Raw genomic sequence first — 27,120 nt, 5'->3', positions numbered from 1 at the left:
CTTGGTGGTCATGACCCTCCCAGAGGGCTGCACCTCCTGCTCTAATTGTGTCCAAGATGAATTGTCACCTTTCCACTCCATCAGTTGCCACCATAACCCAGGAGTGGCTGGCTGTACCCTTCCAGGCCCCCTTTTCTACTAACCCTTTTAGTGTTCCCATTTCCAGAAAATCGGGTCTCAGATCCTTCTTCCCATACCCTGTGTTCTCCCAATGGGAACGTCTGAGCCATTTGCATATGTCAGCCACTTTCTGTAAACCAGCAAGACCTCCCAAATCTGTTGCCTTGAGCTCATATTTTTAATTGCATTCCGGATGTTCCCACTTGGGCATCTTCAGGCACCTCTAACCCCACATGCCCTGAGTGAAAATTCAATACCTTCTTTCTTTCCCTATGTTCCATCCTCTCCACCAGCTTCCTCTGTAGGCATAGCAACCACATGGCTCTCCTCCCCCTCAACCTTCACATCCCACTTTTTATATCCAGTTAGTCACCAAATTCTATTGATTCCATCTGCAAAACCCCTTTTTCCTCTACCCTCTTCTGCTTCCCACTACCACCTTCTTAAAAATACCTTTCCCAGCTATTCTTTTTTCCTGCAGTGTTGCCCCTGTCCAATTCATGAAGCCCTTTGCTGACAGTTATCAATCACCTACTATGTGCCAGGCACTCTGATAAATGCTTTACCCATTTAATCCTTACAGCAATTTTTGACATTGGTGTAATTATTCCCATTTTACAGCTTAGAATGTGGAGGGCCCATGAGACTAGGTTCCAAGTCTCACAGCTTATAAGTGGGAAAGCCTAGATTCCAGCTGGGTCTCTGATGTGGTCACCACCTGTGCTTCCCTTCACTTTACCTCTGCTCTAATTCCCAGGCTCCCTCAACGCTTCCCATCATCGTGAGACACAGGCCTTCATTTTCAAATGACAACTGAATTTCTTCACTTGCTATTGGTATCACTTATCAGATTGTACCAGGCTTTCTTTGTCAACATGTCTCTTCCCCTCTAAATGATTAATTTCTTCAATGGGAGCCTCATTTTGCTTATGTCTATAACCCTGATAGAACACTTGTCTGCTAGGAGGAACTTCAATAAATGTTTAATAATGAGTTAACCCTTAAGGCCCTCCAGTTTGCTTTTCTGATTCTGGAGGACAGATATTTTCCACCTGTGAAGCACTATTTTTGGAGAGGGGTGTGTGACTCTTAATTATCATTCAGTGAACGGGGGTCATCATGTTAATCATCTATGGATGCTCCCGAAAGGGACTCTTTTTTCATGAAAACTATCAGTATGAATAACGATGACAATTTCAACACCAGAATAGTTGACACCCGGAGAATCTAAACTCGGTATTACTCCAGACCCACACTCCTGGTGGCCTTTGCATGGGAGCCGTCTGGCTGGCCGACAGGCTGCACAGATCCTAAGAGGGTCAGGCCCTGGCTTCGCAGGAGCACATGGCTTTTGGCTAATCACACCGCAGTCCCACCGTCCCGTTCTTCTTCCACCTTTCATTTTCCATTCCCTAAGACACTAATGCATCTTCTGCTTGCCCAGGGACATCAATCACTTAGCCCCAGTGCTAAGTCAGGATCTAACCAAACTTCAGCTGTATGAGGAGAAAGCATGGGCAGATGTGAGAGAGAGTCCTGGGCTGGGAGTAACAAGGTACAGGCAGCCGGTTATTGTAAAGGGAGCCCTACATCAGGCCCTTTTACCTCTGGGTCACGGGTTCAAATCCAGCCAGGCCTCGCCTGACAGAAAATCATTACCAACTCTGTGTCAGGCTGCTTGACAGATGGGAAATGAGTTTCTCTCTCCATCCAGCAGGAAACTGTCCACATCACACTTGGCACTAAGCAGATCTCGACTCTGTGGAGACAGAGAAGTCATGCAAAAGTCACACAGTGTCAGGCAGGTCTCCAAGGTCGGGCTGAGTCCACATTTTAGCATCTCTGTGTGTGGGTCTGACAGCTCCCTTATCTCACCCCTTTCATGAGCACTTTATTAATCAGCCAGTTTTGGGGTTTTCTCCCCCCTCTGAAGACATTGTTTAACAAGCAGTTTGAGGTAATGGAACAACTGAGAATATCTCATTCTGCAGCATTGAAATAAGGTCAGCCGAAATCATAACAGAAAAATATCTACAGCGAACATTTTTATCCTTGGCCCTAAATTGGGTTCAATCACTTAAGTGCCTCAAAATTTTCAACACTGTAATAATAAAGGAAACTACTTTCCAAAGGAACTTTCGGGGCAGAGTCCACCTCGCCTCTCCAGTCCTTCCACCCAGTACCCCACAGTGACTCAGTCCTTCCTAGAGATGCCCAAAGGCACAGGGTTGGACTTGCGGACTGCAGGGAGTGGGAGCTCACACATGGATCTGATTCCTCAATAAACAACCTCCCTCCCAGAAGGGCCACAATGATATGGCCCTTTGCTGATATGGCAAGATAAGGACGGCTTGGCTCTGGACAGCTGATCCCATAGTGCTCTGACCAAGAGCACTCATGTGGGGAGGGCCAGCCTATTCATGCCAATAGTCGCCTGCCTGGTGCTGGAGTGTCCTGTCATGCTGCTCATTTCAGACTCCACAGTGATGCCTTGACTGAGCTCACTCCTTTACAGTCCAGAGAAACCTCAGCTGGGCAGGGCTGGGCTGGGCTGTGTTGCTGGCTATGTCCACACAGAAAGCTCGGGCTACTGAACAGGGTAGGCAGGGCAGGGCAGACTGACCTTCACCAAAAAGCTCTTCAAATGAGACACATTAGGGACCTCTCTCTTCTTCCCTCCTAGAACCATCTAAGCCACCAATCTGAAGGCACTGCAAGTTTAAAAAGACCCTTCTTTCCTTCCTGTGCACCCACATCCTGAGAAAAGTATCTTCCAAACACTTACAGGGTACATTTTTTTCTTACCATAACCCCCCAGTGGGAGGAACTCAGCCACCTCTGGGTTGTTCTAGCAAATCCAGAGCATGGTTTTATTCAGCTCCACATTTCCGAACTCCCTCCCCTTCCCTGGGGCCGTGAAACCTGACAGCACTCTGCAATTTCATTCTTGGCCCTTAGAGAATTTCATCATCAGAGGTGTCCTGCGTAATTCCTCAGGGGAATTGCTGCAGAATGCCCCATCCTGGATCATTCCAGAAACACTCAGTCCTCCCGAGGGTCTCTGGGTCTAGACAGCCAAGCCCACTCATCAGTTTGGGTCCGTCCCCAGGGAGTTTGCAGTCCAGGGATTCCCTTGATCAGCACGGGACCGCCTGCATCTTCCCCTTTGCTGAGTGCAGTGGGCAGAATAGTGAACAGGCCCTGAGGGTGTAGTGGTGGTTCCCACAGCTCTTGTGGGAACCTGGCTTGTGGGAAGCTGGCGGAGGTGTGTGGTGGAAACTTCTAAGCAATCCCTAGGAGTGAAGAGTCAGCTCAGGGAGCTAACACTGTCATGTTTCTGTCTCAGAGATACCCATTTTCTCCTCCTCTCTCTACCCACTACGCTGTGCTGGTTAGGATGGGAGCCAGTGGTCCCCTGACCTGAGCTCCATCCCACACCCTGTATAGATGAACTGGGGAGAAGAAACCCGAGCACGGGGGCCGCACAGAAGGGCTCCCAGGAGCACTGGCAGCAGGGCCATGGCCTCTGCTCCTGCCTGTCTCCCCTGCCCAACTTTCTTACTGCCCTCCTCAGGGTTTTCTGAAGCAATCTGGCAAAAGAAGTCCGCAAATTCCCCGGATGCATCTTTTCTGTTCCTACCCTCTGGCCAACACACTGGTATTATTAAAGAGAGACAACCCCTATTGTATCTGCTGCTGTTCACATCCACCAGACGTTTTGAATACAGATTCCCCAAGCAGTGAGTGTCATGGACGAGGCTCCGCATCCGCATGCGCAGCCACTGGTCCAGCATATGGCGCCACTCCCGCTGACAGGTCGAGCAGGAGCAGCCCCGTGCTCATTGAGAAAAACCCAGAACGGAGTCCAGTAAGAGGAGCGGTCTGCAGGGCACAGCTTGTGGCTCCCCTGCTGTTTGCCTGTCCCACGTTTTCTGCTGCCTTAGCCTTGAGGCCACAGAGGAGCTCTTCAGGGCTCCTCCGGGCACACCTGGCTTCTCCCAAAGAGCCCTCTGTCTGCTTTGAGATGCAGCATCCAGGCTCACCCTAGACAGAGCAAAAGGGAACGAGCCGCCCGCGCACATTTCCTAAACACACAGAAGGCTTCTGAGAGTTGCTTCTCTGCTCACACGTGGGTGTGCACAGAAGGGATGCCCCCCCAAGAGGGGCGGGGCGGAGAGGCAGGCTGAGGTCTGAGCGCCGGAGACCGCCCTGGCCTTCTGGAAGGCCCTGCTGCTCCCAGGGAGGGCGCCCCCTACTGGCCCAGCCCAGCACAGAGCAGCCCCTGCTACCCCGAGACCCCCACGCGTGCAAGAGGTGGCAGCTGCCTTCGCGCTCTCCAGCTTCCTCTTCTAGCTGAGCTTCTGCAAGAACGAGTAGTTCCAAGGGAAGTCAAAGGGCTTGCCTTGACATTTACAGAGCCTGTTTCCGAGGAAAGGCAAGACGCAGCATCCTGTTCACACCGAGCCGCGAGTCCAGCGCACAGCAGATGCTCAGTAAAACGTGATATAGGAGAGGTGAACTGATTGTAGCCCCAGCCCCACCGCCAGTGCTGTGGGACCCTGTTGGAATCCCTCCTCCTTCCTGGGCTTGGTGTCCTTCTCTACAATGGGGCTGATGATGATGACACCTACACAGGGCTGTTTCTAGGATGTAATGAGGTCACTCACATGACTCAGTGATATAAACTCTAAAGGGTGACACAAATGTCAGAGATAGGAAAGTTGCGTGCTGTGTATCAAATATGCTCCAGAAATAAGGTTGTCGTGGCTACAAAGTAGTTATAATTTCTCTGTTGACATTTTTCTATTCATCAAGTAAGAAATCCAAGTTGTAGGAATTATCTCTTCTTCCCACCACCACCAATGGAACTCAGTATATCTATTTTCTTCTTGGGTGAAAAAAATATATATATATATATTTTTGAGACTGAGTCTCGCTGTCGCCCAGGCTGGAGTGCAGTGGCGCAATCTCGGGTCACTGCAGGCTCCGCCCCCCGGGTTCACGCCATTCTCCTGCCTCAGCCTCCCGAAAATATATATATATATATATTTCCCCCCCCCCCCCCAAATTGGGCTGTGTGAAAAAAAAAAAAAGAAGAAGGCGGGGCGAGTGCTTACCACTGCCCCAGACAACCCCGGCTGCACAAAATGTGCCGTATCCTTCCAGCGCCAAGACTTGGCCTGTCTTATTTACACTTATTTACATATCGAGTGAGATCTCCATGGCTGCCTGCCTGGAAGGCCTATTTTTAATTGTGTACTCCCCAGCCACCCCTCTGACCCTTCCTGGCTCTTTTCTGAGGATTTCCGGCCACTGCTAGCTTGTGAGGGAAGGGCAGAAGATGGGAATCCACGGAGAGGATCTCAGCCAAGGCCGAATTTAAACCAGGGGCCCCTAGATCAGGACCCCGCATTCCTTTCCAAGGTGCCTCTCCTTGCCCACTAGGGCTGGCCCGGGGCGGGTGTGGGAAGGCGGGGATCTGGGCGCCCAGGCCAGCTTCACAGCTTGGGCAGCCCGCTGCATCCCATGTGGACAAAGGGATGGAGACGAGGGAAGCAGCTGCCTTCATGCTCCCCGGCTTCCTTCTGGAAGAATGAGGAATCGTTCCAAGTGGAGCCAAAGAGCTTGCCCTAAATTTTACATGGGCTTTTGTTTGTTTGTTCCTTTTAAAAACAGAAACATTTCCTAGACATAGCAATAAAATATGTATCTATAAACATTTTCCAAGACTGCCCTCTAGTGGAAATCTGGAGGCAGCAGCACATCTTACAAATCAGTGCCTTAGATTCCAAACTTCTGAATAAAGTAAGCACTTTCCAGTGAGACCTCCTTCACACGTGATCTGAAAGCACATCGCATTTCTTCCACAGGACCCTAAAATGTCGCATGCCTTGACTGGAAATGAAGGCTGCCATACGTCTTTAAAAAGAAATCATGGTTTACATTTAGAACTGAAATCATAATGTTATGTGTACGATATTTTAAAACTATAAGTGCAGGGAAGTGTGTCGAATAGAACAATGGAAGAGAGCCGTTGGTTGTATCCTAGGCTGTGCATGTGTTACTGGCCAAGTGCTTTTATTTTGGCTGAGGAAGGAGCCAAGGCTGCAATAACATCCAGCCCTAAAGGCCACACACACTGCTGGGTTTTTACCTTGGAGGATGTGGGACAATGAGTCATTTGTGCCTCTTCCTGGTTCTTTCTGGCCAAGGTCAGCTTTCCCACTGGAACCAAGCAGCTTGGCCCAGGGCCCGAGCCGTCTGGAGCCTTTCAGTGGTGCAGAGCCCAGGAGAGGGTGTGGCCCCACCCCACTCCCCCCGGATGGCCCCAGTTCAGGCTCTGAGGCAACCCTTGTCCACATCATAAAACATTCACTCTGCTCAGTTTGGCATAAAGGGCCTCCTGGTGGAGGCCTGGTGAAATCGGCCATCCTTAATAAAGGTTCCCAGGCAGAATTCTGTGAGGAGGAAACTTGAAAGGTTTCTGATCATTATCATCCTTTCTGGTGAGCTTTGCAAAGATGACTAAGTTGTGTCTGTTTATGCTGGTTCTGATACTGTGTAACCCACTGCCACTACTAGTAGTAATTAAGTAACGACCATTCATTTATGTGTCCATTCAACAAATACATTTTGAGCACCTGCTCTGTAGCAGGCATTGCTCTAGACTCTGGCCACCCAGAGAGACAAGATTCCTAATCTCATGGAAATTACAGTCTAGTGAAAAAGTAGACAATATACAAATAATGTATCTTTTCAGGGACTATAAAGGAAAATAATATAATGAATAACAAGGGGATACCTATTTAGATAAAGTATTGAGGCAGAGTTTTCTGAAAAGTTACATTTAAGCAGCTACCATGTGCCAGATATTTACTATATTAGAGGTTAAGTATACAAAGATAAAGAAAATACCATCTGTCCTTTCAAAGACTTCAGAGCCCAATAGAAATAATAATTTCACAAGATTTCAAACAGCTGAGCTTCTAAGATCTACTGCTCACAACAAATCTGCCAAGTAAATAATGTCATCCCCATTTTATAGATGTGAAAAATGAGTGTAAAGGATATGAAAGTACTTGCCAAAAGTTGTTGAATTTGCTGGATGGCTCACTCCTGTAATCCCAGCACTTTGGGAGGCCAAGGCAGATGGGCCGCTTTGAGCTCAGGAGTTCGAGACCAGCCTGGGCAACATGGTGAAACTCCGTCTCTACAAAAAATACAAAAATTAGCTGTGTGTTGGTGGCTTGTGCCTATAGTCCTAGCTACTCAGAAGGCTGAGACTGGAGAATTGTTTGAACCTAGGAGGCAGAGGTTGCAGTGAACTGAGATCACATCACTGCACTCCAGCCTGGGCCACAGAGCGAGACTCCATCTCAAAAAAAAAAAAAAAAAAAGAAAAGAAAAAAGTTGTTGAGTTCATCAGGAGCACTGTCAAGATTTAAGTTAAGGCCTGTCTTACTCCCACATATTTTCTTTTCCTATGCCATGGTGCTTACTAGAAACAGGGAGACACACTCAATGAAATCCCAACATCTCTCTTAGCTCAGGGTTTTATGCAGACACACAGCACTGTCTCACATGGGTTAATGGTACGCTGCTCCACTGGTCTCTCAGCATCTGGCTGAAGGGCTCTTGCTAGAGTACAGAGTAGGGACTGAGGTGGCAGACGGGCTACAGCTCCAACCAAATACATTGTTTTACTAGCTCTCAACAGTGAGTGGTACAGAAGAAAGGCAGCTGATTTCAGCCCCTCTCGGCCTATGTCGTGATGAGATACTGAGGTCTCCATTCTTCAGCTTTCTTTCATGAGACATCTCTCATCCATCAGCTAAAGGGACAGGGCTCCTGACTCTGGGAGAAGGACATCCTTCATTTTCACAAAACTCATCTTTGACCAGACCCTGAGCAGGAGCAAGTAGGAAGAGAAGGCCACCAAAAGGGGCCCTTGACTGTTCCTCAGCCACTGGTGGAGAAGGACAACAACCCACAGCTGGCTCCGTGCAGATAGTAAAAACTGGTGGCTTAAGCCTCCTCTCCTTTGAAAGCCATATTGTCACACCGTCTATCCCAGGAAGCCAGAGGAGGAAAATTAGATCAACTCCTTGGGTGATAGCGTTGTTTATTTAGTGTCAACTAAACAACCTGAATCTAGAAATACTAGGTTATTCAGAGCAAAGGCATGCAGCCTGAGTTCTCAGCCTCCAAAGTCTTAAGGAAAGCATTTTTGAGGGGGGATAATGGAGGGACAGGTTGGAGAACAGGACTTTCCTCCTATGCAGAGTAGCTGTGCTTTGGTTGGATTTACATCTTGGGCTTCCATTAAGAGCAGATTATTTTTTGGATAAGGGACTTCTGATGCTTGGAAGAGAGGAAAGAGATGGGTGGAGGTGGGAGGCTGGACTAACATTTGGCTTAGTGTCAGCTCTAGGGCCAGCCTTGACATCGGATGATTTTGCCACCCTGCCACTGGCCCATTCCTTAGAGGCAGGGTCCCAACCTTGCTTCCTTTTGTCTCCTCAACCTCCAGTGCAAATCTGGTCACTTGGTGAGTGCTCAATCAACATTTCTGAGTGATCCCAATTCATTCAGGTTCCAGTTGAGTCTCCAGCTTAGCATGTGTTTCATTTGGTCCTTTCAGCCTAAGCCCTCCCTTTTGACGGTTTCATTTCTTGATGTTCAACCTCTCCAAGTCAGTGTTGACCAGTGCCAGAGAAGGATGGAGATAGGGCAAAGGGGTTTCCTCCAGGACACAAAGGAGGCCTTCAGGAAGCCCTGCCCATGGAAAGGGAATCATTCTGCCTCCCTGAGGCCGCTCTCTGTAGACAATTGCTAGTTCCACAGATACAACTTCCCCTTTACACCCAGGAAGAACTGGGAACATGCTGTGTGTCTACTGCTGCCAGAACAATGAGGGACAAAAGTGACTGGCAGCAGGGCTCTGGGAGGTGACCCCCTCCACAGATGCTTTGAATGGCCTAATTATGTACAAACTTTTTTTTTTTTTAGACAGAATCTCGCTCTGTCACCCAGGCTGGAGAGCAGTGGCACAATCTTGGCTCACTGCAACCTCCACCTCCCAGGTTCAAGCAATTCTCCTGCCTCAGTCTCCTGAGTAGCTGGGACTACAGGCGCGTGCCACCATGCCTGGCTAATTTTTATATTTTTAGTAGAGACGGGGTTTCACCATATTGGTCAGGCTGGTCTTGAACTCCTGACCTCAGGTGATCCACCCACCTTGGCTTCCCAAAGTGCTCATACTTTTATCTGTTACAGAAATGCCTTGTTTCCCCCATTGCCCTTTCATTTAGTAAATCTATATTCCATTTCTACTACAAGCCAGAGTCTGTGCTAGATGCTGGGGTATACAGCAGAAAATAAACATTCAAGAATTCCGGCTCTTGTGGAGTTTCTGTTCATCAGCATCCAGAGCCGCAGCCTCAGCCCTGGCTGCACTTTAGAATCTCCTGGAAAGCCTTAAAAAAATAGGGATGTGGATTCTGCTCACAAAAACTGATTCACTTGGACTGGGATCCCTGCAACAGTGTTTATATGAAGAGGACTTGGGGCTAGATGAGAAGGACTCTGAGAGTCTCTGGAGAAGTTTCTAGTCTTTCCAGTTGTGCAATGACCAATCTCCCTCCTTGTTCCAGGCTGGCGGAGGAAAAGGGGATGTGTACTGCTTGCTTTTTGTTTCCTCTAGAATGTTACTACAGCTTAATATGTCACTTTTATTTACTTAATTTCTTCTAAAAGTCAGACCTTGCCAACTCAGGTCTAGCGATCTGGATTTCAAAGATTCTCAACCTTTGCATTCAACCACCCTGGGCCACTAATCAGCTGTCTTTGACTTTCCCCCTTCTCGTTTAATTTCTTCTCTGTTGCCTGTTCAGCAGGTCCTCAGTTTCCTTTATGGCTCTGAGAGAGCAATGACCCGCAAGTGGGAATAAGGGAACTTTCCCCTTCTAAGCCCATGCAGCATCTCTGTTTTCAATCCTCCTTACCATTTCCACTCCCCGATCCATCCTTTGTCCTGCCCCTACTCCATTCTTTATGCTTCCTCTAGATGCGTCTGCCACTGGGGCATAGAGCCCTGGAGGAGAGAGAAGGCACCCTGTCACTAAGCCTCTGGGGTAGAGATTGCATTTCATGAAGCTCTCACCATCCTCACCCATGTTTGGCAGACAACCAGGCCTGCAAAATGTTTCACCAACGAGCATTACAAAGAGAAAGAAAAAAATATTTGTTTGTTTAATATCAAGAAGAGTTTATGTCCAATCCCAGAGGGTCTGAGCAAGGAGGGACTGAGCTTAAATCAGAGGGCTTGGGCTTCCATATGCCCGCCAAATCATAATAATAACAATAATAACATACTAGCACTAATGCTTGTGCTACATTTGGAGCTTGAAATGATCAGCGACATTTCTCCTGATGAGGTTAAACAGCCTGGCTCGGGGGCTGCACATTTGCATAATAAAGATCAGAAGTCACTGCCTTCTACATCTCTCCCAGCACTGGCTGCCTGGTGTCCTTGATTCAGGGACACCACATCCTAATGTACTTCCATATGCGGCCCTGTGCAGTGATTCTAATCTTTGGCTTGCATGTGAAATGTCAGCTTCTTTTTTCATCTGGGAGAACAACAAATTATATTTTTAAATGAGAAGGTGCTGCCTGTAATGGATAATATAATCTGAAAATGCAGAGGCAACATCTGTGACCCATGGTGCTAACCTAGCAAGCTCTAGTCTATTTTTCCTGCCTATCAGTTGATAGGAAAATATCACTTTCGATATAATAATTAATCATTAGTCAAAATGTATATCCCATTGGTTCCTTGCCTCTCAGACAACTGTGCGTAGCTTGACAACAAATCAGGGAAATACAGTCTTTAATATCCAATAGAATGTATTTCCAGGCACCCTCTTTCCTATATAAAGCAACAAAACACTTTGCAGAAGCCATCCCTCATCAGGTAAGGGGGGACGATGCTCCCAAGATGCCATTTGAAAGAAGGAAATTGCAGAGCCCACAGAAAGGAAGGCAGTGAGTTCAAGATGGTGGCTGTAAACCAGTGAGAAACATCTTCTTGCTGTGGTGAGCTCCTACCTGGGATAGTGACAGTCCCTCCCTCGCTTGCTGTCTCTCCTCCCTTTGGCCCACTGCTGGTGCCCTGTCACAGCCTGGCAGGTCATGCCCAGACCTCACTCACTATGACTGACCAGTCTCCAGTGTCCTATCATCCTCCTCATTCCCAGGGTGGCTGTAAAGTGATCACTCCAGGCCATTTTTCTGCTTGATTCCTGGCTCTCTCTGGATCTGTTGAAATATTTACAATACCTAACATGATCCAAGAGAATAAATGAGCTGCCAAGTATGGTGGAAGGAAAAGCGGATTTGGAAGTCAGGGTGGGTCGAAGGAATCTGAGGACTCCCCTAGACTTACTTGTTGTTGGACTGACCTCTCTGTGGCCTTGTTCTCCTCATCTGAAGAAGGCGTTGTTCATGGTTTTCAATCCCTGTTTGCTGGAGCCCTGAGTTTCTGAGGCAATGGGCAAAAGGGATGCTGGGAGAAGGAAACAGGAGGGGAAGATATCCCCAAACCTCCCCTAGAGCATTCAGTTTTTATTGGTTTACTGACTTGGTTTTAAAAACCACTGAGTCAGAAGACCTTTAAAGGCACTCCAATTTGTAAGCCCTGTAGTTCTCCATCTCAGTACTGCCCACTCCATCCCTGGGTGTGGAAATCATGTGGGAAATGCCACTTCAGCCTGGGGCCTATAGTCATATGCCTTGTTTCCTAGACCAGTGGCTCCCCAACAGGGGTGATTTTGCCCTCCAGGGGACATTTGTCAATGTCTGGAGGCATTTTTGGTTTTACAACTGGGGAGGAGGGAGCTACTGGCATTGAGTAGAGGCCAGGGATGCTGCTAAACATCCAGCAATGCACAGGACAGCCCCCCAAAATAAGCAATATCCAACCCCAGATGGTGATAGCATGGAGGTTGAGAAACCCTGCGCCACATGATGTAACCTGAAGAAAAGCTGCTCATGGGGAGCTTCTGAGTTGGAAAGACTCCAGTCAGCCTTCCTTCTGCCCCAGCGCAGATCGAGAGGGAAGTCTATTCTCTGTTCCTCCCTGCCGAGAACTCCCTGGAGCCTTGGATCTGAGACATAAGAGCATTTCCTGCACTGAGGACAGTCACCCATAGAACTCTTTCTAATTCACCTCTAGGAGGGAAACTTACATTGCCTGATTCCCAATTGTTCTGGAGCTACCCAAAGTGCCACATACTCAACTTTAATCTACACTAAGAGCTGGTGATAGTAACACGGGTATTGAACTTTTCACTTACAAATGTAACACATACCTACTGATTACTTACTATGTACTAGGAATAGTGGACTCCAAGCTATGTACTAGGAATATAGCAGTGAACAAAACAAAGTCCTTGTCTTTATGAAGCATCTGTGTCCGGGGAAGGCAGAAAATAAACAAACACAGATAAATATATGACTCAAGTGGTTATAAGTGCTATCAATATTATTAAACAGTGTAGGAGGCTAGGTTGATTAGAGGTTGCAATGGTCAGGAGAAGGCTCTCTGCTGAGAAAGTTCTGAAGGCTGGATGCCTGGGGGAACAGGGTTCCAGACAACAGGAGAGCAAGGGAGCTGCACAGAGCTTCCCGGAGAGCTCAGAGCAGCGCAGTGAACACGCAGGAAGAGGGCAATGTCAGAGGGCCAGCTCTCGCAGGACATAGCCCAATCAGATGTCCATATTTCATTCTGAGAGAGATGGAAAACCATTAGGGAATTCAGAGACAGCAACATGAACTGATTTATGTTTTGAAAGCAAAAAATCTCCGGAAAACATCTGACAGGCTGTAGTTGTCCTGGTGGCCTCAATCGTCATGGGTAGAACAGGAGTCTTAAAACTCTCCCATTTTCTTTGTGATTTAAAGAGCAGAATAAACAAACAACCAAACCACTAGTCTTCCTTTTATCACAAATGCCTTCCTGATATGCTAAACCAGGAGCCAGAGATGACCACCCCTGGTTTTGCACCATGCCAGGGCAGATGGAGCAGAGTGCTCAGAATACTGTAAGTCTGGAGAAGTTCTCAAGTTAAATAAAACAAATTAATGCAAATTAATTTCACTTGAATAAAAGAAGTTTCTTGCCACTTTTAGAAGAGGGATAGGCTGGAGTGAAATGAAATCAGAACACACAGTCTGTGTCCCAGAAAGGCTAGGATCACTGATTAATACTGGAAGTCTGAAACAGGGAAAAGACACTGCCATCATCTGAAATTTATTCATAAATTGCCAGCCCTTCCCAGATGACTTGCAAATAAAGTGTGACCCATGTCTAAATATTTACTGGTTTGCTGACTTTTATTTTTGCTAATTAAATTTTTTTAAGGAAAATAAACAGCATAACAGCAAATTAATGCAGATAGCCTCAACAATGGGACAGCAAGCCAAGCTACAGTAAAATGTTAAGTTGTACTTTACTAAAATTGTATCTATGGGAAAAAATTAATTGAAAATATCAAAAATAGTCTCTGAATATAAAAAGATTAAGGCTACCACTACCCATGGTGTGTAGTTATTAAATTAGCACTATAGATATAAAAGCATTAGTTTAAAATATAATGAGTTTTCAGCAATTATTTATCCATCATTTTCCCTCAAATGTGTGTTTAGCCCCATACCTTCTTTCCTCCAAGAAGAGGTTGGCTGCGCAATTTTGTAGCTGTTCCTACAAAACACAAAAACTATTTTAAGATGTTGTATTTGAGTCCTTTCCCTTCTTCTTTTTTTTTTTTTTTTTTTTTTTTTTTTTTTTTTTGCTTTTAATGACTTTGTGCTTTAGTAAGAGCTTTCAGGTTAACACTTCCTACTCATTCCCCTCTGGGGCTTCTGTGAAGCTTAGAGGACCTTCACGATCACTTATGTAGTTTGAATATAGGCCCATGGACTCCAGCTGCCCTGGCCAAAAAAGAGTCTAGTCAGAATGCTGCAGCAAAAAAAATATCTGATATGTGGTAGGAATTGTAGCCAATGACTACCATGACAACTCGTGTGGCCTTCAAGTGACTGGGCCAGGGAAGTGAGGTGGGAAGGTTGCTTCAAGAGAAGTTGTTGGCTGGGCACAGTGGCTCACGCCTGTAATCCCAGCACTTTGGGAGGCCCAGGTGGACGGATCACAAGATTAAGAGATAGAGACCATCTTGACCAACATGATGAAAACCCGTCTCTACTAAAAATACAAAAATTAGCTAGACGTGGTGGTGCGTGCCTGTAGTCCCAGCTACTCAGGAGGCTGAGGCAAGAGAATTGCTTGAACACAGGAGACAGAGGTTGCAGTGAGCTGAGATCGCACCACTGCACTCCAGACTGGTGACAGAGCAAGACTCCATCTCAGAAAAAAAAAAAAAAAAAGGAAGGAGAGGAGAATTTGTCGTAGAAAGAAAGTGACTTTTTTTCATGATCACAGAATTTCTCTAAATGGGCTACACGTAAAGAGAGTGTTGCAGCTTCAAGATAACATTAATGACAATGGTATGTCAGTTTGGTTATGGATAGCTAAAATATTGTGTATGCATTCAATCTTTACATCAACCAAAAGAGCTGAATGATTTTGTGATGTCCTTTTCTCTGATGAGGAAGATGAGGCTCAGAGACCTGGCTAACCCTTCTGCATCACTTTACTGTTTTGTATAAGCTGGAAGTCCAACTGGAGAAGAGAAAAATACCGGACCGGCCGGGCGCGGTGGCTCATGCCTGTAATCCCAGCACTTTGGGAGGCCGAGGCGGGCGGATCACGAGGTCAGGAGATTGAGACCATCCTGGCTAACACAGTGAAACCCCGTCTCTACTAAAAAATACAAAAAATTAGCCGGGCGTGGTGGCGGGCGCCTGTAGTCCCAGCTACGCGGGAGGCTGAGGCAGGAGAATGGCGTGAACCCGGGAGGCGGAGCTTGCAGTGAGCCGAGATCGCGCCACTGCACTCCAGCCTGGGCGACAGAGCGAGACTCCGTCTCAAAAAAAAAAAAAAGAAAAAGAAAAATACCGGACCCTGAAATCTGGAGACTCCTCTCACCTCCCTCATCACCCAGGGATGAATGGCATCTCTTAAAGTCTCATGCAATCCCCCCATGGCAGATCAGCAGTCTAAGCAGAAGGGCAAGTGAATTAAAGATGGCTGTAAATCCTCTGTCACTTCTCCCATCAAAAAGTGAAATCTGTTGCCCTTCCTTTTGAATAATGAGGGTTGGTCCTGTGACTCACTATGACAACTTCCAAGGGCTAGGTCTTAAGAGACATGCAGCCTTTGGTTTTGTGTGCTTGGCACACTTCCTCTTGGAACTCAGCCACCATATGGCATAAGAAGACACAAAAAACAGAACCATATTGCTTCCCACATTCTTCAGCAGACCCATTTGGGCCCTTAGCTGGCAGCCAACACCAACTGCAAGCCATGTGAGGGAGTCAACTAGGCTGCCCCATCCCGTTCAATAACACTGAGAGCAGAAGAACTGCCCAGCTGAGCCCAGGCAACCCCAGAATCATGAAAGATGATAAATGGTGGTGTTGGTGGTGATTTTATTTTCAACTACTAAGCCTAGAGGTAATTTGTTAACATCAATAGATAAGCAAAACAGTCTGTTTACATAGGAAAATTCTCTCTTAGACAGAAAAGATCTAAAAAAGTTGCATACATGGTGCATCTCGCTCTGATGTGATGTGGCCAGATGAAAGCTCTCCACTACTGGGGTCCCTTGTTTGCTTCTTGGGGAGAACGCCTTTTAGAGGGCTAGGCATGCAGAAGGGATATCTGTGGCCTTATTAGACTACAGTACATTTGTTTCTTTCCACAGTATTCCTAGAACACTTTCATTTGCGAATGCACAAATTACCTAGGTCTCCATGCATCTAATGACTGAAGCCAGGGAACAGAGCTATCTAGCCCAGAATCCAGGAGGAGAGAGTCTTGGAATTGATGACCAATGAGCTAAAGGGAGGTGTGGAAAAGGCAGGAGCTGTCTCTTTCCTGAACACTCAATTTTTAAAAATTGTTAAATTGAGGTATAAGGAAAGCCTCATTCTCCTTGGAAAGCTACTGAACTTATTCCTCATTAAATTTTTGTGAGGGTTAAATGTGAAGATATATGCAAACTTCTTAACACAGTTCCTGTATGAATTAGGTGTTCAATAAACAAATATCCTTTCCGAATTTGTAGTGATTTTTGTTTCTGCATTAAAATGATGACTCTATAATAGGTTTCACTCTGAAAAGGCAGCTAATTCCAATGTGCTATGTTAGGTGAACATATTTAAGAGTTATATTCAGATCTGTTGTTTTGACCTCAGATAGTATCTGTGGAGCCACTGTTAAATCAAAGCAATCTTCATAAGGTTATGAGATCAGGTAGATGACCTTCATCCATGAAGCTTTCTTCCTGATATTCCCTGAAAAGACAAGTAAAGACTGTTCTTCAAACTATGCTGGTATAATAATGTTTTTCAGCCTGACCTTTGGCAAAAGGCAGTATGTCTGCTAGCTGTTGGGATACACGAATCTTTCCATCAAGTGTAAATGGATGGGAGGTCTCAGATCCATTTACACCTGATGAAAAGGCTTGCTTACCCCACTCTGGTGTTTATGGCCTTGTGTTACATGTATATGTTTTCCTGAAGATGTGTTCAATCAAGCTCTCAAAAACTTTCCTGACTTTGGATCAATTTCCATGGCAGATTTGCCAGGCTGCTGAGTTGCCCAGAAGACCAAATACCCTTGCATTCACCTAGTCATCCAAATCAGAACTCTAGCAAGTTGTTGAATTCACTTTTGAAAAGAAAACTTCTTTGGGGGTGGTTTAGGAAGGCAAAGTGAGAGCTGCAGTTCTTTTTCTTGCAGGAGACACAACCCAACATCTTTTTTTCTCCAAAGAGTTAGAAGAGATGAGACACTAAGGAGGGACAGTATTTCTATTTCTATGGCTTCCTTAAGGCAACAGAGGAAGCTTAGTGGCCACAGGGGTCTAGTTAATGAGCGGGTTATACAATATTCATTGTGTTGAGTTTAAGTCTTCAAACAGAACGTCTAATTGCAAAAAGAAAAAAGGAAGCTCAATTACAGATGTTAAGACAACAAAGCTCAGGAATAACTCCCTCTGTTGATGAAACTGTCCTCTCCCGGGTTCCTCCACTAACTGCACATTGACAGAGGCACAATGAGTCCCTGTCTTCATCAGGTATTCTCATTAGCTCTGCTCTGTTTGGGACACTCTCCAGGGCCCAAGGAGGGCCACTGAGAGGTCTGGGGTGAGAGTCTTCTCAGAGAACTGTTTTCTTGCTACCCACAGAAGGAGTGATCCAGTTGTACTCTGCTTGAACCAAAACAAAACTGTTCTCCCCAATCTTCCTGACGTGCACAGTCTCACCACTGTCGCTCCTGGCAACAGCATCCGAAGCGGGCTCACTGGAAGACACTTCTGTCTGCTGGTGGCAATACTGGGTGTGCAGGTAGCGAAGGCCAGCGGCCAGGGCCATGCCCAGGGTGGCTGACAGGCAAAGCAGAATTCCCAGCTGGGGAGTTCTGAGCTGGATACCCAGAGGGGCCTGGGCTCCCTCTAGCCCAATGTCAGGCCGTGGGTTGGTCTGCCGAGGGTATCCCACTCCACCCTCTCCATCTCCCCTCCCTGCTCTGAGCTCCTTGTGCTTTGACTGAGGTAAGAAGCTGGCAGAGGCCCTGGATGCCTCTGACTGGTCACCAGCAGCAGGTAGCCCAGAAGTGCCGGTCTGGAGGACAGGGATTGGGTTGCTTGCCCTGACCCCATTCCCTGTGAAAGTTTCAGAGGACCAGAGGCAGTGGGGATAGGTAAGCTGGACAATGGACAGAGGAGGCTGTGTCACGGTCCTGTTAGAGGCCTTCGTCTTGTCCTAGAAAAACAAAGGGAAAAAAGAGTCAAAGGTACTGGTCTTCCTCCTAAGCTGCCACTGAACTTTGTAACTAAGTGGGGTTCCTTAAAGACTCCCAGGCGGCAGCTAAAAACCCAATCTCTTTCTTGCTACTAAAGGAGCTCAAAGTAAAATGCCCAACTAGATACAAATGCACTTGTTATTGATGGGGATGGGGTAGCTAATGGAAACCCCACAGAGAACAAGGAAGCCAGTTGCAAGAATAAGCTTAGGGTCCTTTAAGTGGCTTCCAAACCAAAATATCAATGGGTGATTGCATCATCTTCTATGGCTGAAAGCTTTGAGTATGTCTTTTTATGATAGGAGCCATGCAAGAGGGACCATTTAACCTCACTGTAGGTTCTGATAAATGTAAGTAAGAACATTACACCTTGTTTTATTTTGTGTTCCTTCTAAGACTTCAAAGGAATAGTAAATCAGTGGGCATTTATATTTTATATTGCCCATTGATCTAACTTCTGGGACCATACATGGCGTTTTGAGGTCAATGTTATGAAGGAGGGATGGAGGAGGAGAGAAGAGAGTAATTATTAACTATGGCTAAGTAAGAAGACAAGTCACTAAAACATCAATTTCTACAATTGCCGATCACTTCAGAGACACTGCATATAATGGAAAGGTACTGATTAGTAGAAAGACACTGTGTGTATATTGTACTTTGCCTTCTTCTCTCTAACTTTGGCTACTAGTCTAATAGCTCTGATTTCCCAGCCTGAAACTGACCATTCTAGGATCAAAATACCAGTCGCAAGCCCACTTCACAGTTCAGGTTCTTACCTGTTCGCCCCCATCTGAGGACAGGCAAGTTTCCAGTGAATCAAAGCTGGGATCATCCTGAGTTCTAAAGGGAAGAATGGAAGGGCTGAAAACAGGTCATTAAGTTTTGGACCAAAAAGCAATGTTTCCTACCACAGTTGTGTATGCAGATGGCATCAGATTCACTTGAAAAGCTTCTGAGTTTGGAGTCAGGAACCATAGAGAAGAGGAAGGGGAGAGATGAGTGAGAATGGTGGCAAAGAACTCACCAAATGCTGTCGCTTATTATTTTATATAAAATATACATTTCTATATTGTTATTATAAATATATTTAAAATATAAAAAGTCACTTTTAAAGTTTTGTTTTATTTATAACAGCATCTCAGAGATCTCACCCCATCCAAGAAAATAATTTCCCTGGGTAATTAACATACCCAGTCCTTCTGACGAGTAGCTCTGCTACATCCTGGGTTTTTCACACACTTAAGAAAAAATATGGCTGAGATCTTTTTTGTCAGACTCCAAATGATGCACTCCAGTTTTCAGCCTAGTCCCATCACCTGTTCTGAATGGCCCACCCATCACCCTTACCTGTGATGGGTGCTAAGGCTGGAAGCAAAGCTCTCTGAGGAGACTCTCTTGAGGGCCACGAGCCTCTCCAGCCTGTGGACCTCCAGGGACGGCTCTAGGGTCGGATTGCTCTCCCCGCTGGGTTGCTGGTTGATGCTGCCTTCAGTGGCTGTGTGTGAAGATGGTTGGGACAGAGTCTCTGCATCCCCAGGAAACTGTGTCACCCAAATACTGGCAGGAACAGGATCTAGGTTGTCCTCCTCTGCAGCTCCAGGAAGGGCAACAGCAAAGACATGTGTGTGCTGCTGTGGAAGAGTGATGGGGGTCCTGGGAGCTAAGCAGAGGTCCAAAGACAGTGCAGAGTGAGTGAGAGCATTTCCCTCGCATCGATTGGTACAAACAGCTATGATCGGGGGTAAACAGCAGTGACTCTAATGTGCCTCAAGGAGAGACCATTAAGTGTGAGGCACTTAAAAGTGTCAGCATAAAGATGACCTGCCTGATCATACAAGCCCCTGACCACACAAGGGCTTATATCTTTTTAGAGAGTGAGTCCCTGACCTGTCTGGGCTTGTACCTTCTTAACAGCCACCATTCAGGGAACACAGAAAGCACTGTGACCACCGTATTTATTTCACCTCTGCCAAAAACTGCTTCTAGCTAGAAAAAGGAGTGAAATCCCACAAATCAAGACTTTTCAAAGCCCTAGATCTTTCTTGCCCTAATATTAACACTCAAAGTTTCTTTCCCTGGTGATAATGACTTGAACATCTGCTATGAGAAGAGACGAGATCACTGCCCTCCGCTGCCCTCCATCATCTAATTTCCCATTTGTGACTGGCTAACCTGACAGCCCAGAGCATGAGAAAGAGCTTCACATGGAGCAGCAAGCAAGCAAGTGCAGGTTTTAGAGTCAGATTCTTTTCTGGGTTCAGTCGTTCACTAATTCCTGGCTTTGGGGAAGTCCTCCCAGAGCATTAGTTTCTTCATTTGCAAAATGAGGCCAGCATAGGATTGCTGAGGGGTTGACATGAACTCATTGAGGTGGAAGCGTGAAGCAGGTGCCTGGCACACAGGTACACAGGCAACATGCACAGAGGGTTTACCACAATGATGATGAGGATGACATGATGGCATTGACCAAAACAGTGTTGGCAGAAGTTTCTCCGGCCAGGGCTCCAGGTTCTTTATGGGGGTGGAGGAGGTACCCCTTTGCTCCAATGTTTTCAACACTCAAAAACGTTGAGGTGAAGAACAAAGCAGCCTAGCCCAGACATACAGAACATGGCAAACTGATAGTTTCAAATTCCTGCCTGAACTCTAAGAGCATTTGGATATTTCCTGCAGACCCACTGTGTGCTGGGCATTGTTATAGTTGTTGGAGATGCAAACATAATGCAGACTTGTAACTGGTGTCCCTGAACTCAAAACTGGGAAGAGACACCCTTACATGTCAAACTACCTAAATTAATAAAGAGGCCAGGCGCTCGCGCCTGTAATCCCAGCACTTTGGGAGGCCAAGGCAAGTAGATCACCTAAGGTCAGGAGTTCGAGACCAGCCTGGCCAACATGGGGAAACCCTGTCTCTCTACTAAAAATACCAAAGTTAGCAGGGTGCAGTGGCGCATGCCTGTAATTCCAAGCTACTTGGAGGCTGAGGCAGGAGAATCGTTTGAACCCAGGAGGTGGAGGTTGTAGTGAGCCGAGACTGCATCACTGCACTCCAGCCTGGGTAACAGAGAGAGATTCTGTCTCAAAATTAATTAATTAATCAATTAATACCAGAGCTAAGGAAGCAATTATACTTGCTGCTATGGTCTTAATGTGCCCCCCTCAAAATTCATATGTTGAAATCAAATCCCCAATGCAATAGTGTAAAGAGGTGGGGTTTTTAGCAGGTGCTTAAGTCATGAGGGTGGAGCCCTTATGAATGGGATTAGTAGCCCTATAAAAGGGGACTGAGGGAGCTTGTTCACCCCTTCCACCATGTGAAGACAGCAAGAACGCACCATTGTTGAGGCACAGATCATCCCTCCCTCACCAGACACTTATTCTGTTGGTGCCTTCATCTTGGACTTCCCAACCTCCAGAATGTAGGCAATACATTTCTATTGTTTATAAATTATTCAGTCTAGGATGTTTTGTTATAGCAGCTGGAATAGACTAAGATACTTGCCTACCAAGAAGTATGAGGAAAAGTTTCACAAAGGAGATATTTGAACTGTGCCTTGAAAGACGCAGAGAACTGTCGTGTGGAACAGTCCAGTTTGAGGAAGTGTCAGAAGGGAAGGCACTAAAATATAAAAGTAGACCATACCTAATGGGGTGGAGGAGGACTCAAAGCTTCTTGGTCTATTGGGAGATAAGTTTCAGATATACAATATACTACTTGCCCAATTTTGAAAATTTATAATTTATACTTGCCTACGAATTCTTTGTACAGTTAAGAAACCTATTTCACTTTATTAGATGAAATAAGGTGAAATAGATTTCTTAACTGTACAAAGATAAACTTCCCAGAATACATACACACACACATGCACACACGCACACACATACATACATACAGGCGTGCACAAGCATACATACATGTTTCTTTTTCCTTTGGGAATCACTAGGGTTTGGGTAGTGGAACAAATGGGGAAGACAGGCTGGGGCCAGAAGGAGAGGAATGTGGGCAGTGTAATGAGGAGGTTACCCTGTAAACTGCTTGGGCTGGAGGCTGCGACCCCCAGCGGGCAAGGTTTCCAGTGGAGTCAGGCATAGAAAGGCCCAAGGCTCCACATGACACTTCTTCCTGAAGCTTCACTTTTATTCATATTCATGTTCAAACAAACAGGGTTATACTTGGGATTAAAACATGACATTTGCATCATTCATAAAATAAAACATGAGATTTCAAACATATGTCAGGGGTGCAGGGTCTTCTCCAGGCCACGGTCTCAGGCTCCGAGATCTTTACTCTGCTTTTAGGAGTGTCTTGGTGGGAAGGTTGGAGGAGTTGTGCTGGGTAATAGAAGAAGACAAAGGTTGTGGGGCAAAGGCAGAGAATGGAGGGTGGTCCCCACTGTCTCTGTACCTGGGTCTGCTAGACTGAGAAGAGGCAGGGATTCTGATTGGATTCTGGCCTTAACATATTAGCAAAGAGTAAAGGAAAGAATAAGGGAAGAGGAGAACGAATGGATTAAGGGTAGGGTCTTGTGTGCATGTGCCTGGATGCTTTTACGAGTGCTTGTGTTCATAGCACTTAACTAGAAATAAGCAACAAAAAGGAGTTCCATACCACCAGGGATTTGCAGATAGGTCAAACACCCTCTAGCTGGCTAGTGGTTTTCCTTTGTTTTGTTTCTTTTCTTTTCTTTTTTCAGGAGTTCATGGACTAATGGAACATAAAGCCATGTAGTGAGCAAGGAAAACTCCCTTCCCATTGAAACAGTGATTCCTGATTCTGTTCTCCAACCCAGGTTGCAAAGAGCCACCTACCTACCATGAAAAGTAACAATAAAAACTGGATGCGTTTTTACGAGAAAAGATGAAGAAAAGCTCATTTCTTTTTTGTGCTCCCTGCGTAGCTTCAGGGGACTAAGGAAAACAGCAGAAATATTGTGAGGACTAGTAAATGTTGGGGGAAGAGGTGTATGCTGTTTTTCGGTATTGCAGCACAGCTCTCACTATCCACCCCGGGGCCTGACTTAATGTGTTAGGTTGAGCCAGACAAAGTGTGTTTGCTGCAACAAACAAAGCAACTGCAAGCGTTCCCTCCCTCTCACTGCTGCGTTATCACATCCCCGAGAACTGCTGCAGTTGGCCACGGCAGGTGTTTATTGCTTGTTTTGCAGGAACAGGAAACTGGCAGTAGTAACTTTTAAGTGAAAATAGATAACTGTAAAAATAATGATGACAACCAGCCTGGCAAATACAATGACAAGCTGTACCTGGAGCAGCTCCTTCAACATCGCCCAGCCTCTGGTGAAGGGTTGGCATCAGCAATCTGGGCTCCATGCAGTCGTCAGAATGGGCGCTGCTATGTGTCTGTTGAGACACAACAGATGATTCAATCCTTGCCCAGTAAACGAAATATGACTGGACTACTGATAAACTGTGGAAAGAGAAAGAGCAGAGCAGTTCACGGATTCAGTTTCCTTTAAATAATAACTCAGGCCAGCCTCACAGAAAAGAGAGAACACACTAACAGATAAAGAGGAACAAAACTAAATAAATAGCAGAACGAGAGAGAGAGATTATATTATTACTCTTTGAGTGACTTCATTCTTTTTAAAAACAAAAACCCCATAGTTGCAAATAATTAGAATAGGAGAGGATATGAACAAATCAATAGTCCTCTTGAATAAATACAGTCACTAAAAATCTCATTTTAACTAAAAAGTATCTCCTTAAACTGTTTAGACTCCAATAAAAGGTTTTATCGTCAATGTCACTATTAGCCATTCCTGATATACTGTTATTATGTCATGATTTGAAGATCTCATAATTCTGTTGTATAATTGTACATGTATACTCTCATTGTAGATTCTATTGGAAATTAGAGATAAATCCTTAATATTCTAAATAATTTTTTGAAAAGCAATTCTTCAGTAAAAATCACATTCACAAACATTACGCCATTTGTTCTTCCAAATATTTCGGTAAAGGAGGGATTATTGGCAAGTGCCATTTTTCCCACTTTAAGTATTCAGGAGGCAGACATAACAAGGTGATTAATTTGGCTGAGGTCACCCAGAGGCTCGAGACGCAGTGAGCGTCATAGTTCAGGCCCCCAACATGCGGTTTCCAGACTCAGCGGACGTTATCGTGCGCAAGCGTTCCCGGAGGTGGGAGATCACAGGGTGACTTGGGACAGGTGTCTCATCAAGTGACTTACCTCGTTTTTTCTGTCAAAGGGAGATCATAGCTTCTACACTACTTGCTATGTGGCACGCAGCAACTATGATGGTACATCCAAAAATAGGAATTGAGGTGCTTTGAGAAAGAAAGGTGACTGTACAGGTTTAAGGACTTCAAGAAGCAGACACCCTCTGCGCTGCGTAAGAACCAAAGCCAAGGGCAGAAGCCGGGCACACCCACAGGTAAGCAGGCCCTGGGCCTTCCAAAGAGGAAAAATCCTAAGGCACGTGTTTCCCTTCTTGCTGTCCTGTCTGCTGCCCTGTGCCACCAGGAAGTGGGGGAGAAGGGACACCACAAGCTGGGGCCACCAACCTCCTCTCCCACTGCTCCCCAGAGCAGAGGGGAGTCCTGGAGGGGAGCACGTGAGCTGGACTACCTCTGCCTGCAGGCACAGTCTCCTTCATACTTAGGAGGGTGTGGGGAAAAGAAACAGAAACACACACCCTTTCCTGAAAGAGAAAAATTATCTTTCTTGGTAAATGCAAGTGTCTGAAAAGAATGACAAAACAAGTACCTCATTTTGAGTACTAATGATGCTTTTAAAGTGCTTACTGTTGCCAGGAACTGTTCTGAGCGAACGTAGGCTCTCTCATCCATATACAACCCTCTGAGGGAGGTGCTGTGGTTATGCCCATTTATAGAAAACAAGCCAAGGCACAGAGCCTCAAGAGGCTTTTCCTGGGCCCAGGGACGTGTCCATTTGTCCATCTGCCTGTTTCTCTCTTTCTTGGCTCTCTCCTGCCTTCCCCCACCACCAGCCATTCTGTCCTCTGGTCAGAAATTCCTAGAGAGGTTGGCCAAGATTTACCTGTGCCTGGGGAGGCAGGGAGATAACACACTCTAGGCGCATGGACAGTGATGAAGGGATGAGTTTGGGGGCAATATTTTTTTTAGTTTCCCTCTGCATAGGCTCTCCAGTTTAGGCAGCATCCATGACCCTGTCCTTGCTATAAGGTGGCCACATAAGGAGGGGGAAAGGGAATATGAAGTCAGGGCAAAGAGAAGCTCCCCTCTCTTCAAAGTAGAAGGCTCAGTTTCTAAGAAACAGCACTTCACTCTCTTACAGGAACTTAATGTCCCCCACAGGCTGGGTTGGGGCCTTCCACACGAATGACAGGTTTCTCTTCAGGGACTTGTCAGAGTGGGTGACTGCATCAGCCTCTTGAAAACAAGTCATCAGTTTGGAATGAGGAGGAATGAGAACGAAAGTGCCAGTGATTTGATGATCGGACACTCTTCGAGCCTGAAGGAGAAATCCCATGAAATCACGACTGCTTCTCACCGTCACTGCAACAAAAACACCCGTTCAACATGAACATGTGTGACTTAGTTCCGTGTGGTGATTTTATGCAGCTTTTTTCAAAACTAAAAGCTTAAGATCAGCCCCCAGAAAGTGAACAATTCATTAGAGGGGGGTAAAGTTGAAGTCCTATTTCACACCAAAATACATTCCATTTGGATCAAAGTTTTGCGAAAATGAAATAAAAAATAACTAGAAACTTTTTCTCTTTTTATAAATATTGGATTTAGAAATACCTCTCTGAGCAAAACCCAGCTGCCATAAAGGAAAAGATGAGTAAAGTGTGCTATACTTTTTTAAAATATGAGTTTAGGTGAACCCTGGACAGACGATTAAAAAAATTATTTTCCAAAAAAAAGTATTTGTAAGACATAAAACAGACAAATATTCATTGTCATGGTGAATTCATAAAAAGATGACTGCCTCAAAATAATGAAAGGATACAAACAGAAATAAAACAAGCTTAGTAATAATTTTTTTTTTTTTTGAGACAGAGTCTCGCTCCGTCGCCAGGCTGCAGTGCAGTGGCACGATCTCAGCTCACTGCAACCTCTGCCTCCTGGGTTCAAGCGATTCTCCTGCCTCAGCCTCTTGAGTAGCTGGGAGTACAGGCACGCACCACCACGCCCGGCTAATTTTTGTATTTTTAGTAGAGACAGGGTTTCATCATGTTGGCCAGGATGGTCTCGATCTCTTGACCTTGTGATCCGCCCTCCTCGGCCTCCCAAAGTGCTGGTAATACAGGCGTGAGCCACCGCACCTGGCTGCTCAGTAATAATTTTTAAAGCAATTCTACATGAGATACTATTTTATACCTTTCATATTAGCAAATGTTAAAATGTGTGGTTGTAAGCAGTCTTGATAAGACTATGGAAAAACTAGGTCATTCATTCACTAGTGCTGGAACTATAAACCATCCAACTTTTTGTGGTGTAACCTGACAACATCTTCCACATTTAAAATGCAGTTACCCCTCTGATACATGCTACCTTATCAGTTAGCCCTGAAAACATAGTAAGTAAAATAAAGCCAGACCCAGGATGACAAATATTGCATTATTCCACTTATGTGAGGTACCTAGAGCAGTCAAACAGACAGAGATGGAAAGAAGATTTAAAGTTATCTGGGTCTGGGCATAGGGAAGGATGGCCAGTACAGAGTGTCCATCTGGGATGATGGAAAAGTTCTGGAAATGGATAGTGATGATGGTTGTACAACATTGTGAATGCGCTTAATGCCACTGAGCTCTGTACAGCTATAACGGTAAAGTTTATGATATATGTATATAAACACAATAAAAGAAATGCCCTCCAAAAATCATTACTCTTTGATCTAGAAATTTTGCATCTAGGAATTTTCCCCACTGACAAACTTGCACAAATAAATATGGCAAACACTGATGTCCAATACCCAACAGCGATTGTCTGCTTATTCCCTGCTAGCAGAACAGATGGTTCTGCTAACAGAACCCAGATGTTAC

At 45.7% G+C, this 27,120-nt stretch overlaps 1 protein-coding gene across 1 annotated transcript in view; it reads right to left on the bottom strand.

Annotated features, from left to right (window-relative positions):
- Positions 1 to 15,712: 15,712 nt before the first annotated feature.
- Positions 15,713 to 27,120, bottom strand: part of REELD1 (reeler domain containing 1) — a 15,640-nt gene continuing 4,232 nt past the window's right edge. The window contains exons 2-6 of the mRNA XM_031010482.3: positions 25,405 to 25,627; positions 23,371 to 23,534; positions 19,457 to 19,769; positions 18,886 to 18,949; positions 15,713 to 18,069 (exon numbers count right to left, since the gene is read on the bottom strand). Of these exons, the coding sequence (XP_030866342.3) occupies positions 17,464 to 18,069; positions 18,886 to 18,949; positions 19,457 to 19,769; positions 23,371 to 23,534; positions 25,405 to 25,627 (1,370 nt within the window). The 3' untranslated portion in view covers positions 15,713 to 17,463. The remainder of the gene's footprint in view (positions 18,070 to 18,885; positions 18,950 to 19,456; positions 19,770 to 23,370; positions 23,535 to 25,404; positions 25,628 to 27,120) is intronic.

The sequence above is a fragment of the Gorilla gorilla genome, chromosome 3 (genome assembly GCF_029281585.2).
Source record: "Gorilla gorilla gorilla isolate KB3781 chromosome 3, NHGRI_mGorGor1-v2.1_pri, whole genome shotgun sequence".
Taxonomy (NCBI): Eukaryota; Metazoa; Chordata; class Mammalia; order Primates; family Hominidae; genus Gorilla; species Gorilla gorilla.
Note: the sequence above shows the minus strand (reverse complement) of the source record. Positions and strands in the feature narration are given on the sequence as shown.